At 39.6% G+C, this 15,275-nt stretch overlaps 1 protein-coding gene across 1 annotated transcript in view; it reads left to right on the forward strand.

The window, feature by feature from the left end:
* Positions 1–14,371, forward strand: part of AKAP6 (A-kinase anchoring protein 6) — a 366,558-nt gene extending 352,187 nt beyond the window's left edge. Inside the window, exon 12 of the mRNA XM_047074636.1 lies at positions 11,000–14,371. Within this exon, the coding sequence (XP_046930592.1) occupies positions 11,000–14,371 (3,372 nt within the window). The remainder of the gene's footprint in view (positions 1–10,999) is intronic.
* The last annotated feature ends 904 nt before the right edge of the window (positions 14,372–15,275 follow it).

A 15,275-nucleotide genomic window follows, 5' to 3' on the forward strand; every position in this document is an offset into this window, starting at 1 on the left:
AGGAGAAATGTCTTGTATAGAGTAGACCTTTGAAGAATATCGTTGATTTGTTAGGAGGTGGAGGTCACCTGCATTATATTTCCCTGAGTACTTGCTATTTATTAGGGGGGGGGAAAAGGCAGTGGAGGTTTATGTAGTCAACGTATGCTATGCTGTGCACTGACTAAACACAAAGTAGAGATAAGTCACAAATGCTACCGTTGTCGAGTGTCTGGAGTAATAGATTCAGCAGATCTTGCCCAGGTGATTAGCTTCCCTGGCTGGTCAGTGTCCTGCCTCCCTGGACTATAAAACTCAGCATATTCTCTAAACTGCCAGTGTAATGACCCATATCTGAAGGTTTTGAGGCTTATAGTTATTTTTGGTTATTTCTTGCATTGTAAAAGGATTTTAAGGGATTAAGGTGACCCTAAACCCCTAATACTGCTTTTTAGAAAAAAAAAAATTACAAAATGAATTCACATTTTGAGATCATTTTTCCTCTAGAATGAAATTTACATGTCTTTGATTTGGGTACCTTTGATTTGGGTTACAGTTTGAATTAATGTCCTGACATTCAAAACTCTCAAGTGCCTCCTCCGTGAGAGACCAGGACCAGAGCTTCTATGGCAATCAAGACGGAGTTTTTAAATCTAATCGGAATCTTAAGATCCTTAGTATTTTTCTCATGAGATCACAAAAAGAAAACCCCTGAGGGATTGTACATTTTTAACATGTCTAAGGATTTAGGAATCAGAAGTATACTATAAAGTCTCTTGGAAACTTACTTCAAAGATGTTTATTACCTTATAGGAAAATTCATTCTGAAATTTCAACCAACTTTTCTAGCATCAAGTGTAACTTGTATATACTCTCTCATCCCTTTCACGGAGGTAATAGTGACAGTGCAAGGGAGGTGTTCTAGCAATTCTGAGAATGTTTCATTCTCCCTAAGTCTAAAAGCAGTTACCTTTAAAGGAGCTATTAATAATATAAATAAAATCAAATAAAATCAGATATAGAAACAACGGTTAAGCTATTGTAAGAAAATGAATCATAGATGACCTACTTGCACCTGTACCATTTTTGATAATTCTTAATTTTTTTTAATCAAAATTGGCCAACATTTTAGTCTTACTTTTTTCTCTGAACAGTAAGTTGTAGTCAGTCTTAGAAATAAAAAACCAAGGGGCGCTTGGGAGGCTCAGTTGGTTGGGCGTCCGACTTCAACTCAGGTCATGATCTCACAGCTCATGAGTTTGAGCCCCGCGTTCAGCTCTGTGCTGACAGCTCAGAGCCTGGAGCCTTCTTCGATTTCTGTGTCTCCCTCTCTGTATGCCCCTCCTCTGACCATGCTCAGTGTCTCTCTGTCTCTCAAAAATAAATAAAACATTAAAAAAATTTTTTTAGAATTAAAAAACCAAACCAAACAAAACCCCCATGCTCTATTTATCTGAGAGGAACAAATGGTTAATAATACCACATCGCACTTAATATGTATCTTGTTGAGAATGAAAAGACACAAAATTCTCTTCACTAATATGGACTTTGTAAAAGGCGTAGGTCCTGAACGGGGTAAACACTGTTCTCTGATGTTCGGCTTTTCAGGCAGACCTTAGCATGTTGACAAAGCTCTCCTTACACATCAGGCTACCTTGGGAACATGCCACAAATCTTCTGTGCTTACAATGCAGTCAGAAAGTTGTAAACCCCAGCCTACGTCACAGAAAAGCCATGTGTAGTCAACTTCACTTGTTTACAGGACTCTTCACCTCCTCTTTACTACAAACATGCTTTGTAGTTTTAAAAATTAGAAGTTTTTATTAATGGGAGATCCTTATCACAAAGGAGGAACAAGAGTATACTTTTCATTAAAGCAAAGGTGAGGCAAAACCATATCCACAGGTACAAAACTCAAATGTTATGTCAATTCTGAGAGGTCAATGTTATGTCAATTCTGAGAGGCACTGGGGTGCCTGGGAGGCTCAGTGGGTTGAGTATCCAACTCTTGGTTTCTGCTCAGGTCATGATACCAGGGCCATGGGATTGAATCTCACATAGGACTCTATGCTGAGCATGGAGTCTGCTTGGGATTCTCTCTCTCTCTCTCTCTCTCTCTCTCTCTCTCTCTCTCTCAGTCTCTCTCTACTTCTCCACCACTCATGCTCTCTCTCTCTAAAATTAAAAAAAAAAAAAAAAAAAAAGGCAAACACCAAGCCACTTAAATAATGCCAGAAAAATGAGGCCACATGTTATATCATTAGGGGAAAAAAAAATTGTTTACTAGACTTGTCATGTGGTTCTGTCATTGTCATCCAAGAAGGTTTACCATGTGCTAGAATGTAGAAAATACCACCATTTTATTGTGGTTGGGTTTTTACAACTTTATTGAATTTCTGTTTCTTCCCTACTTCCTTTTATTTGTTTCGGCTCTATATAATGCTGACGAGGTCAGATAAGGAAATTCTTTTATTTAAAAATCTCTTCCTAAGTTCTTTTTTTAAAATTCATTTTTAAGCAATTCTGAATTCAGTTACTTTCTTGAAACTCTGGGGAAAATTTTTCAGAGAAATAAAATAATGACCAAGAAGAGAAAAATAATTTTCCTATTCAGTCTGTTCTGAATATAATAAAAATTACAATGTATTTGTATATAAAGCAACGGTCAAGATAAAATAATTTATTTGCCGGTAGAAGTAGATTATTTTTCTAGTAACTTCTAGTAAAAAAATCATAGTTGGGTGGGAAGGTATCTTTTTTCTACAGTGGATTCCTAACAAATATGAGTAATGATTTATACAATAATTAGCTTAAGAAAAACATAGCTTGAGGGGAGCCTGGGTGGCTCAGTCAGTTAAGCCTCTGACTTCAGTTCAGGTCATAATCTCACAGTTCATGAGTTTGAGCCCCGCATTGGGCTCTGTGCTGACAGCTCAGACCCTGGAGCCTGCCTCTGATTCTGTGTCTCCCTCTCTCTCTGCCCCTCCCCTGCTCACGCTCTGTCTCTCTTTCTCTCAAAAATAAATAAACATTAAAAAAATTAAGAAAAAAGAAAAATATAGCTTGAAGCAAGGCATTTGTCACCTAGCTTTAATACTGCCAACACTGAGGCTACTGCACCTAAGAGTTATTTAGTAATTATGACAACAGCTAAATTTCTTTAATTTGGGGTGCCTGGGTGGCTCAGTCGGTTGAGCCTCCGACTTCAGCTCAGGTTGTGATCTCACGGTCCATGAGTGTGAGCCCCACATTGGGCTCTGTGCTGACAGCTCAGAGCCTGGAGCCTGCTTCGGATTCTGTGTCTCCTTCTCTCTCTGCACCTCCCCTACTCACACTCTGTCTGCCTCTCTCTCAAAAATAAATAAACATTAAAAAAATTTTTAAATAAATAAATCTCTTTATTGGCACAAACATACTGCTTCTTTTTTTAAAAGTTTATTTATTTATTTATTTATTTATTTATTTATTTATTTATTTATTTATTTTGAAAGAGAAAGAGCACAAGTGGGGAAGGAGCAGAGAAAGAAGGAGAGAGACAATCTCAAGCAGGCTCAGTGCTGTCAGCACAGAGCCCAACACAGAACTCCAACTCAGGAACAGTGAGATCATGACCTGAGCCCAAACCAAGAGTCAGATGCTTAACTGAATGAGCCACCCAGGTGCTCCAGACATACTGCTTCTTAATCTAAACAGCAGTCCTGTGGAGCAGGCCCTCCAGAGAAACTGAAGTTGTAGAAAGGGAAGAAAGAAGTGCTTATACTCTGTGTATCCATCTTTCCTCTATAGAATTCCTTCCTAAAGCCTCATGATCACCTTGTTTATTAAACCTTATACATTCCTTGGCTACCATGGTTTCTTCACTTCTGTTTTCCTTCCAAGACTGATCCTGGAGGGCAAGAAAGGTGGTGAATAGCACCTGTGAGGACAGGGCTCCCAATTTCAACAACAATATTACTGTGGAACCGGGATTCCTCTGGCTAGTCTCTTGCTCATTTCCTCACCCACCAGCCTCTAGGACCTGACCTCTCTCAGTTTACAAATAACTTTCTTCTTGCTAATTCAGTGACTTTCCCTCACCTCCCATTCTTACCTTTTCTGCTCTTAAAACACTCTTACCCACCCACTACTTTAAACGTCCCCTTCTCACAGCTCCCAGAATATTATACCAGTCCTACTTGGATTTCCCTGCTGTTTGTTTCCTTTGCTGGTTGCTCTTCCCTCCTATGAAAGTACCCATAAAGCTCTATCCCATCTGCCTTTGCTGCTTATTGTTCCCTCTTCTTGCAATGTCCCCCTCCCCCAATACTTTCTCTGAATTCTTTTCTCAACACAGCCTATATACCCTTCAAAATAATAGACAACAGCAATGTGGCAGCAGAGACTATAGGGTGAAAAGAGGCAAGACAGGACTGTGAGACACACTGTCATCTAAAAGGCAGCTGAAGTGGATTTTATAAGAAGGCTTAGCATCAAAGTAATCAAAAGAGGAGAAAATTTCAAGAAAAAAATGGAGTCAACTACTATAGAGGAATCAAGTAAAATAAGGTCGAAGGAGATTGGACTATCCCAGCAAATAAGGGCTCTGTTAATCCTACTCCTCTCTCCTCAAAAGAGACTGCTGCATCAAAATGAGTGAAGTTGAGCTGAGAGAAGTACTATACACAGGATGTTCTTTTCTTCAGCATTTCTGAAAATGATGAGCATGTGTGCAGACCAAAGAAGCCTGTGATATAAAATTACTTTATTGATAATATATGCACAGAGATATAAGTGAATTCAGAAATATTATCTGTTTTAATATTTTTATAAGCAAGTTCCTCAATAGAGTGATGAAGTCCTGTGTTTTTTGAAACCCAACAGGACTAAAGACTCCTATTCACTTGCTTGTTTGTTTGTTTGTCTGTTTGTTTCAACTGAGGTGAAATTAACATAACATAAAATTAATCATTTTAAAGTGAGTAATTCACTGGCATTTACATGTGGTGTCACCATCACTTCTGTCTAGTTTCAAAATATTTCATTAAGCAATTCCTTCCCTTTTCCCTTTCCCCAAGCTCCTGGTGACCCCCAATTTTTATTGTCTCTATGGATTTACCTAGTCTGGAATTTCATATCAATGAAGCCATGCAGTATATTGCTTTTCTATATGGCTTCCACTGAGCATGATGTTTTTGAGGATACTAGCTTTTTTTTTTATTATTAAGCTTATTTATTTATTTTGAGAGAGAGAGAAAGAACCAGCAGGGGCGGGGAAGAGGGAGGGGGACTGAGGATCCGAAGCAGGCTCTGTGCTGACAGCAGAGAGCCCAATGTGGGGCTCAAATTCACAAACTGTGAGATGATGACCTGAGTGGAAGTCGGTCTTCTGAGTGAGCCTCCAGGTGCCCAGAGGATACTAGCTTTTTAAACGAGGAGGTAGCAGCTAGAAAGTCAGAAATTCTCCAGGTGTTTCACTGCGGCAGAATTTAACTTTGGGGCCTTTCCCCAGATCTCTACAATAGTTTGTGAGACCACAGCCCAGTCTTTCCTCATTCAGTTCACTCATTTTTTGAGAACTTGCTTTCTCCCAGGCACTGTTGTAGGTTCTGGGGCTCTAGTGGAGACAAGACAGAGCCCCTGCCCTCATGGGGTTTATATCTGGGAGGAAAACCCCTGGTTCCTAATATTGGATCTCTTTTGTCTCTGGTCCCTGTTGAGAACTAAGACAATTTTTGCTATTGTAAAACGTACTTTAAAACAACATCTAATGGATTTCTCATTTTCTACTATTTCAGAAATGTCTGTATAGTCAAGACTAGGAAATATGTCCATGTCAGTACTCATTTTAGTGAGATTTGTGAGATGACTTTGGGTTTTACTTGTCTGTTTTGAGTTTCTGATCAGCTTTGTTATTGAAAAAGAGCATTCGCTAGAACAGTTTTTGATCATTAGTGTGAGATAGACTTTCAAAGCATTTTCTGAGCTGAGACAAGTTACTTTAACATTATTGTCAATCTGATAGATAGTGAGCAGGATTTGATTGCTCTCATGTGTCAGTTGTGATAGGATTTCACAGACAATGGACCTGCCTTAAAAAAAAAAGATTATTTTCAGGAAATAGAAAGTGCTTGAGTTATGGGCCTGGCAGAAGGCTGGGCAGGTGTCTTTTCTCATCTGGTTATTCCTGAGGGCTAAGCCCAGCCAGGACATGGAAAGACAAACCCACACCCCATTTACAGTGCAATGGGAGTGAGTAAGGGGTCTAACTGATGTTTATTTCCTTAAACTCCATGCATGTGGTTGTACAAAAAGATTAGCCAACCAACCACCAATCTTCATGCAAACATGGTTACAGTTATTTAATGGTTAGTCACACTCTCTTCCCCCTTTTCAGCATGGGGAATCTATGCCAAGAGCTACCAGTCATTGGCACCTACTGTGTACCAGCCTCCCACCCCCTCCATAGGACTTCACATGCATTTTCTCATTTGAAGCTCCCAACACCCCCTAAGGTAGACTCAATGTACTATAGTTTTCTTGGATATACAAATTATTTTAGTTGAACTAAATAACTACATAACTGTCAAAGAACCTGCCCAGGATCACAGAGCTAACATGTAAGGTGGGATTGGGGGGCATCCAGGATTCACACTCAGATCTATTTGAGATTCTGCCCTAAATCCCAAAATGATTGATAAACAGTGAAAATTTTTGCTTTTCATTCTATTTCTTTTTTCATCTATATTTTTTCATTCCAACCTTGAATCTATTCTTTGCCCAAAAAGAGGCAGAGTACTACAAACCCCGAGTTCTCTTAAAAGCTGTCTTTGCATTTTCTGAGGACTAGTGGTTTGTTATGGGTGTTGGTGTTTTTGTTTTGTTTTGTTTTGTTTTGAGAAAATATCTACTCAAGTCAAATTTAGGGAAATAATTATGCATCTAATGTTCAGATACTTTGGTTTTAGATTTGGAGGGGGAAACAAGGGGAAATATTTGCATCAAAAAAAGCACAGTGAATATATGAAAGTTGAAATTTCCCCTTGTTTAATTTGATTCCCCTACCCTGATCTATGTATATTATTTCTCCCTCCTGTCCATCACCTCAAACTTCCATGTGGTCTCCTGGGGTAGACCAGGGGTAGACATGCAGATCTTTATTTGATTACAATTAACTATGTTTATGTTATCATTTCTATTTATTTGTGTGTTTCTGTTGTATTTCACTTTTCTATAGATAAAACTCTCTTCCCAGGACTTTGCAAGTGGTGTTGCTTTAATAATCTCCTGGATCTAGAATAAATGGGGGGAACACAAATTGCAAGACCTCCTAATGGTGTAGAGTGCCAGAAGTTAAACTGGAACATCCAGTTCATCCTGATCTTTCTGACATTCTTTAATTTTTCAAAAGATGCAACCTTTTAAAGGAAATTAAAGGAGTCTAGAAGTAGCTGTATTGTATCTCGGTTGGCTTGTTTTATAGAACGTCAGATTCCTTTGTCCCCATTCTTTAGCCGGTATGTGTTTCTCATCTCTTACAAAAACCCACAATGTAACCTAAAATTTTTAGAAAATCCTAGAAATGTGATCCTGGAAGACCTAATTCAATTGAAGCCATACAAATGCAGAAGGAAATGAGTTTGGATAGATATTACTTACTAGAATTGGAATCTTCATTCTCTCACCAACATCATCATCTCTTCTCCAGCCCCTTTCACTTTCTCTGTATATATTGTGTTGAAATAAACCACCTGTTTCCAAGAATAAAACAAAGAAAAAAAGAGCACCAATTAATTCCACTTGTTTCTTGAGCAGATCTTGAAGGGCTGTGTGTGTGTGTGTGCCCACATTTATTTATATAGAGCTTTAGGTTTAGGCCAAATTCTATACCAGTGAGGCAAAGTTTATGAATGATGGACCCTTGCACAAATTAATTTAATTCTGAATTATCCCTGAATTGCAGACTTTCTATTGGAACCTCATGTACTACTCACCATCCTTTTGGTTTCAGTCAAATATTCTTAGATTTTGTCTGAATTCATTTTTGATTTATCACTGTATCAAAGACAGAAACATTTGTGTCTTTAAAAAAAGTACCTGACAGAACCTCTAGAAAACAACAACAAAATACAGTTAATTAGCTTGAGCATTATTGGCCATTGAGCTATCATCAAAGAGAGCATTCGACCAAATAATTTTCCTGCCAGTTACATCACTCTAACATGCATCATTTTTTTCACAGATACTTTTTAGTTATATAAATATTCCAATGCCCAACCTCTCAGAAACTTTACACACTCTCTTGCCCCCAGGGGATGTTTTATGTTTGACATTAAGTCTTGAGGAAATGGAGATTTTATTGAAAATATTGACAGAATTTAATCCACCACAGAAGGGAGTGAATGAGGGCAGAACAAATAGCACTTCCTTAATATGTAAACTTTAAAGTCTAAAGTGAATGATTTTTCTAAAGTATCTTGTCAGATATTCCCAGGAATTGACATATAAAAAATGTCAGCAGTTACAATAAATTTAAGAGATGTAGAGGAAGAGAGAGTTAAGGAGGGGAAAGGACAGCATTACATCCAAAAGTGTAATCTTTTCTGATGGAAATTTCCCACTCCAACTATTTTATTGAGCAAAGGATTTGCTCTTTTAGGTGCTGCTATAAGTTTTGAGGCTTACATTTGTAAAGTCACAGAGGCAGCATTTGGTCAGAGAACAACTGTGTCACGGAAGACAAGTCCAAGTTACAGGCATCACGTGGGCTGGGCTTCTGACGCACACCCAGATGGCACAACTCCTGCATCTAGAGTGAGCCCCCAGGTTTGGGACTCCCAGGGAAAATCTGTGCTGCTAAATGTTTAAGTCGACCAGAGAGCTACAAAGGGAGCTTCTTTGAAAGACTAGTTCAATTATTTATTAGCACTCTCAGAGTACAGTGTCAGGCAAGATAGTATTTGAAATTAATATACTATTTGATTAGACTGATTGATTGTTTCTACAGCTGAAGATGTTAACATTCATTAGCCATACTAACCGGTCATTAGTACTTCCTTTATCGGCAAGCAAAGAATAAACAGAAATTCTAATAAAAATTCATCACCGTGAATGTACTCCATACCTAAGTGAGTATGATGACTGCCAGTGTTCTAGATTAACTGCTCTAACATTGGCAGCAAGAAAGATTTCTGTTATAAAATTTAAAAATATCCTTTAATTAATGTTTACTTTGTAACTGGACTCTTTTAAACTTAAGTAGGCTAGACAGATAATCTCTTACATATCCAGTATAATAAAGTGCTAATGGGTATTTTACACTTAATGAGACTGTGTGGTATCCTTTAAGTACTAGTTTCAGAAAGGATTGAGGGCTTCTTAGGAAAGTTTTGTGAGTGTGCTGCTGGTGAAGCCTTTTCCCCACTACTGAGGAAAAAAGCATCATTGGTTGTTTTTCAACCAGACTGTTAAAATAATTCTGAATTGTAATGCAAATATGCTGACCTATTATACTATGTGACATCTCTCTCTACCTACCATATCATGAATCCCTTATGGTTTTTAGGACCATAAGGAGAGAAGAAGGGGGGCACGAAGAACCCGTTATGAATGGACTGAACCCACTCTAGAGCAATGCTACATGTATTCAGAATTATAGCTACCTTATATCAATGGCCTCCTCAAGCTCTTTGAAAGCATTAGCTTGTTAGTATTCAGAATTCTCTCAAAATATAGATAGTCCTAGCCCCCCTTAACAAGTGATGTAAAGGGATTGGTGCTCTGAAAGGCTAAGAAACTTGCCCAAGGCCACACAGCTGGTAGGCAGCAAAGTCAGCATTTCACCCATTCTGTATAGTTTCAGAGCCATGGTCATCTGCCTGACTACCCTGCATAAACATAAGCCAAGCTGAAAATTCTATTTGAGTTTCTGTGTATAGGTGAGCCTGTCGGGGCCTGCACACTCATATCACCTCTCTTGGCTCTAGCATGAATCCAGACAGCTGGAAAGCAAGTGAGGATGGTGAAGGATTCTGGACAGATCCAGGAACTCATTCAAACCACTGTGTCCCACTATGTGTCAAGCTCTACTTAAACCAAGTTAAAACCAGGAAGTCCAAGGAAAGATCAAGGATCTCAACTGTGCTGGCAGAGTGCAGCACAAGAGAATCTGGGCTAAATCAAACTTGAAAGCCAGAAAAGTCTTCAGATAGTTGTTATTCTAGGGCTAGAGGCAGGCCCTAGGGGCCTGTAATAAATAGGGGCAGGACTGACAATAGTGAGACAAGTTAACAAGATCAAAGTAGAATCTCTGTCATAGAAAGAGACTGGGGAAGAGAGAGACTGAGAGAACTGGGGCCCGAGACTCAGGATCCAGAAAGATATAGGTGAGGAAACCAGTCAGGTGTTGCTTGTCTTGGGTCTATTTGGGAGCAGGGCCAAATTCTCAAGAGGCAGAAAGCCCTGAAAGGGATGGCAGAAGAAAGGATAGACAAGGAAGGGTCTCTGACCATGAATCGTTCTACAGGTGGCCGTAAGTGTATCCCATTTCCCCAAAGCAAAGGCTGCTTCAAACGGAAAACCAAGAATTAGATGCAAGAGGGGGTTTGCCATTTGTAGGTGTAGATAGTATTCCACTGTGGACTGCCGAATGAAGAGCATCAGAGTGAATGTGCCTTAAAGATGTCGTAGGCTGTCCTCTACTTACCTCAATTGACCTGACAGTTTTATCTTATCCCAATCCTAGGTTAAGAATGTAGAAGAATCAATAGGAAATGGTTAATTCCAAAACTTACAACTGGACTGTAATAATCTTACACTTTAATCAATGTGATTGCCTTCAGTGACAAATTGCTATTGATAGAAAAACCTATTTCAATAATTTTGGATGTTATTCCAGAGAAGAATAGAGCTGATAATTATGTTCTCTTTCAAATCCATGCTTGGGGAAAATTTCTTTCCTGACTCTTCCAAGAGATTTTGAACGGATAAAGTGTTCATACATGTGTTCCCTAATTCTTCTTTTTTTCCCCTTTCTCCTACACAGGAGACTTTGAATGTGATTGATCCTGGCTTGATGGACCTAAATGGGACAAGTGAGGATGCCCTGGAATGGGATGAAACTGACATAAGTAACAAGTTAATTAGTTTGAATGAAGAGTCAAATGACCTCGATCAAGAACCCCAACCTCTCATGCCTTCCTTAAAGCTTGAAGAGATAGGTGGTGAGGACCCTGGTTATGAAGAAGAGGCAGGTGACCATGGGGGGTCTCAGTATGCCTCAAGTGTCACTGTCCCCTCTAGTCCACACATTTACCAAGTGTACAGCCTTCACAACGTTGAACTCTATGAAGACAGCAGCATGCCGTTCTTGAAAAACAACCCGAAGTTCACCAGCATGACACAGCCTAGTGTTTTAACTAAGAGTCTCAGTAAAGACTCTTCATTTTCATCTACCAAGTCTTTGCCAGACCTTCTAGGAGGTTCCAGTTTGGTGAAGCCCTGCCCGTGCCATGGAGGAGACATGAGCCAGAATTCAGGCAGTGAGAGTGGAATCGTCAGTGAGGGAGACACTGAAACCACTACCAACTCTGAAATGTGCTTGCTCAATATGGTGGATGGGTCCCCAAGTAACCCTGAAACTGAACATCTGGACCCACAAATGGGAGATGCAGTTAACATGTTAAAGCAAAAATTTAAAGATGAGGAGGAACGTATTAAGCTTCCAAATAGCTCTCAGCCATCCATTTCACCAGTGGGTTGTGTAAATGGAAAAGTTGGAGATTTAAACAGTGTTACCAAATATACCCCTGATTGTTTGGGAGAAGAATTACAAGGAAAACATGATGTGTTTACATTTTATGATTACTCGTACCTCCAAGGCTCAAAACTCAAATTGCCAATGATAATGAAACAGTCACAAAGTGAAAAAGCACATGTGGAGGATCCCCTGCTTCGTGGTTTTTATTTTGATAAAAAATCCTGCAAATCTAAACATCAGGCTACAGAGTTACAACCAGATGCACCTCCCCATGAAAAGATTTTGGCAAGTGCATCCCATGAAATGGATCGAAACTCATATAAAAGTGGCGATGTGGAGAAGACATTCACTGGCATGCAGAATGCCAGACAGCTCTCCCTTTTATCACATAGTTCATCTATTGAGTCTCTTTCTCCAGGGGGTGATTTATTTGGATTGGGCATCCTTAAAAATGGCAGTGACAGCCTCCAGCGAAGCACTTCTTTAGAAAGTTGGTTGACATCCTATAAAAGCAATGAGGATCTTTTTAGCTGTCACAGCTCTGGGGACATAAGTGTGAGCAGTGGCTCAGTTGGTGAACTGAGTAAAAGGACATTAGATCTCCTGAATCGTTTAGAGAATATCCAGAGCCCTTCAGAGCAAAAGATAAAGCGAAGTGTTTCTGATATCACTCTCCAAAGTAGTTCCCAAAAGATGCCCTTTACTGGCCAGCTATCATTGGACATAGCATCCTCTATCAATGAAGACTCGCCAGCATCTCTTACAGAACTTAGCAGCAGTGATGAGCTCTCTCTTTGCTCAGAGGATATTGTATTACACAAGAACAAGGTCCCGGAATCAAATGCATCATTCAGGAAGCGCCTGACTCGTTCCGTGGCTGATGAAAGCGACGTCAATGTCAGCATGATTGTTAATGTCTCTTGCACCTCTGCTTGCACTGATGATGAAGATGACAGTGACCTCCTTTCCAGCTCTACCCTCACCTTGACAGAAGAAGAGCTGTGCATCAAAGATGAAGATGATGATTCCAGTATTGCAACAGATGATGAAATTTATGAAGAATGCAACTTGATGTCAGGGCTGGACTATATAAAGAATGAACTACAGACCTGGATTAGACCAAAGATTTCCTTGACAAAAGATAAAAGAAGGTGTAATATCAGTGATGAAATAAAGGGCAGTAAGGATGTAAGTAGTAGTGAGATGACCAATCCGTCTGATACCCTGAACATTGAGGCTCTACTAAACAGCTCCATAAAATGTCTCTCTGAAAATAATGGAAATGGTAAGAATTTATCCAACACCCATGAGATAGGGACAAAGGGTGAAAATAAGAAAAATGTTTTCAAAGTTAATAAAGATCCATATGTGGCTGACATGGAAAATGGCAATATTGAAGGCACTCCAGAAAGGCAGAAAGACAAACAGAATGGGATTTCAAAGGAATCAGATAATCTTGGTTCAACTGGGAAAAAGAATTCAGACAGTGAGCATTGTAAGTGTAAAGTATTTATGGATAGCTCAGATGATTCAAATATTGCTGGAAAAGAATCTGTTCCCCAAACCGTTAGACATCGTCCAAAGAAATGTCAAAACCACCACCATGTTGAAAACCCAACTACTGCTTCTATTCCCACTGAGAAGTCTTGCCCAGAACTGCCCTCAGAAGCCAGCATTATCAATAGACAGGATTCTGAGGTACTGAAACCTTCACCTAATGATGTACCAAATATGGCTGGAAAATCTGCTCCCTGCTGCCTAGCACTTGAACAAAATGAAACAGAGGAGAATGTTTCTGTCAGCGACAACATTTCCTGTTGTGACTGTGAGCCAGATGTTTTCCATCAAAAAGATGCTGAAGATTGCTCAGTACATGACTTTGTTAAGGAAATCATTGACATGGCTTCAACGGCCCTAAAAAGTAAATCTCAACCTGAAAATGAGGCAGCTGCTCCTACCTCATTAACTCAAATCAAGGAGAAGGTGTTAGAACATTCTCACCGGCCCATCCAGCTGAGAAAAGGGGACTTTTACTCCTATTTATCCCTCTCATCTCATGACAGTGATTGTGGGGAGGTCACCAATTACGTAGAAGAGAAGAGCAACACTCCATTGCCACTGGACATTAGCGATTCTGGCTTAGAAGACAAGGAGGACACGGAATGCTTCTTTGAGGCCTGTGTTGAAGATGACCCAGATGGAGTTGAGCCCTGCCTCCCCAATGCTCCTCCAAATGAACCTGTTTCCATTGAAGCTGCCTTGCCACAACAAGCAGCATCTGGCTCTTCTAAGTTCAATGATATTTCTCTTGTGGCCGATCAGGAAGACATGGTGGCTCTTTCAGGTTCTCACCATCAGAAAGAATCTGATGTTGGAAAGGAAGGGGGTGGTTTACCCCTAGCTACTGTCCATGGGAAAAGCTCAGAGTTAACTACTTCAAGGCTGGGCAGTGAAAAGGAAAGTTTGGAAAACACAGGTGAATCTGGAATGCCAGGAGAACATAATGCTGCTTCAGCCAAATCTAGAGTTCTAGGGCTCTCCTCAAAGGCAAAGCAGCCAAAAGACAAGGCTGCATTGCATCCCAACCCCAAAACTTTAACCTGTGAAGAAAACCTTCTAAATCTTCATGAAGAACAACATAAAAATATGCATAGGTAGAATGCAACCCTCTCCACGCATGAAAATCATCTCATTGAAAGGTATGTATAGTCCTCATTTTAATATATATATTTAATATATTTTAATGTACATATTTAGTGTATGAGTCAACAATGCCATGATAGGAGAGAGGAGAACAGACTAGTCAAAATGACTGATCATGCAGATACTGATCTGAATAAGACATTTAGGTGGAAGGCATATTCCCAACAATGCAAGTAACTGTGAAGCAAAAGGGAGAGAAACAGTCACAATTGACATTTTTAGTGACATTATCTTTATGACATCATTCTGGCAAGAAGAATACAAAATTTGAGGAAGTAGCCAGATAATTTAGGACCTTCCATGGAGCGAGGAAAAAAGGTTCTCCCAATTACAATTATAGCCTCTGATCAAAATGCATGCACAGTGACAATGCTTCCCACTTCAGTTTCCTGCACGCAGAGATGCCCACACCCTTCAGTGCCTGGAAATGAACAATGATTAGGTTAAAGGCTGCATCTCCTGATCTGGGCCTTCCTTTTATGCTTCTGTCTAATGTAACTATCATCACATTTGCTTCCCCAGTGGAAGGCTGTGCTGTCACAGCTCCTGATCATGGCCGAGTCTGAGGATTCAAACAGGAGGGGAAAGTTGATGTTAAAGAAGAAGCTTTTATTTATCCACACACAGACCGAGAACAGGCCCAGAAAGCAAATGCAGAGAGAATACATGACAAGTTAATGGCGTTTTGATAAAAACAGAATTTTTGAATTTTGCCTCAAGGTGACAGGCTGATTTCCATCAAAATTTTTAAGAAAGTCATTCCACTCTTCGTATTTAATAAGACAGCTATTGATTGATTATTCTGAGATGATGATATAGCTCTGAAAGTGACACAAAAATTCTGTTATTTTCCATCTCT

The sequence above is a fragment of the Lynx rufus genome, unplaced genomic scaffold (genome assembly GCF_022079265.1).
Source record: "Lynx rufus isolate CCGP_SWC_20201006 ecotype Redwood Valley unplaced genomic scaffold, mLynRuf1.p SCAF_13, whole genome shotgun sequence".
Classification (NCBI taxonomy): domain Eukaryota; kingdom Metazoa; phylum Chordata; class Mammalia; order Carnivora; family Felidae; genus Lynx; species Lynx rufus.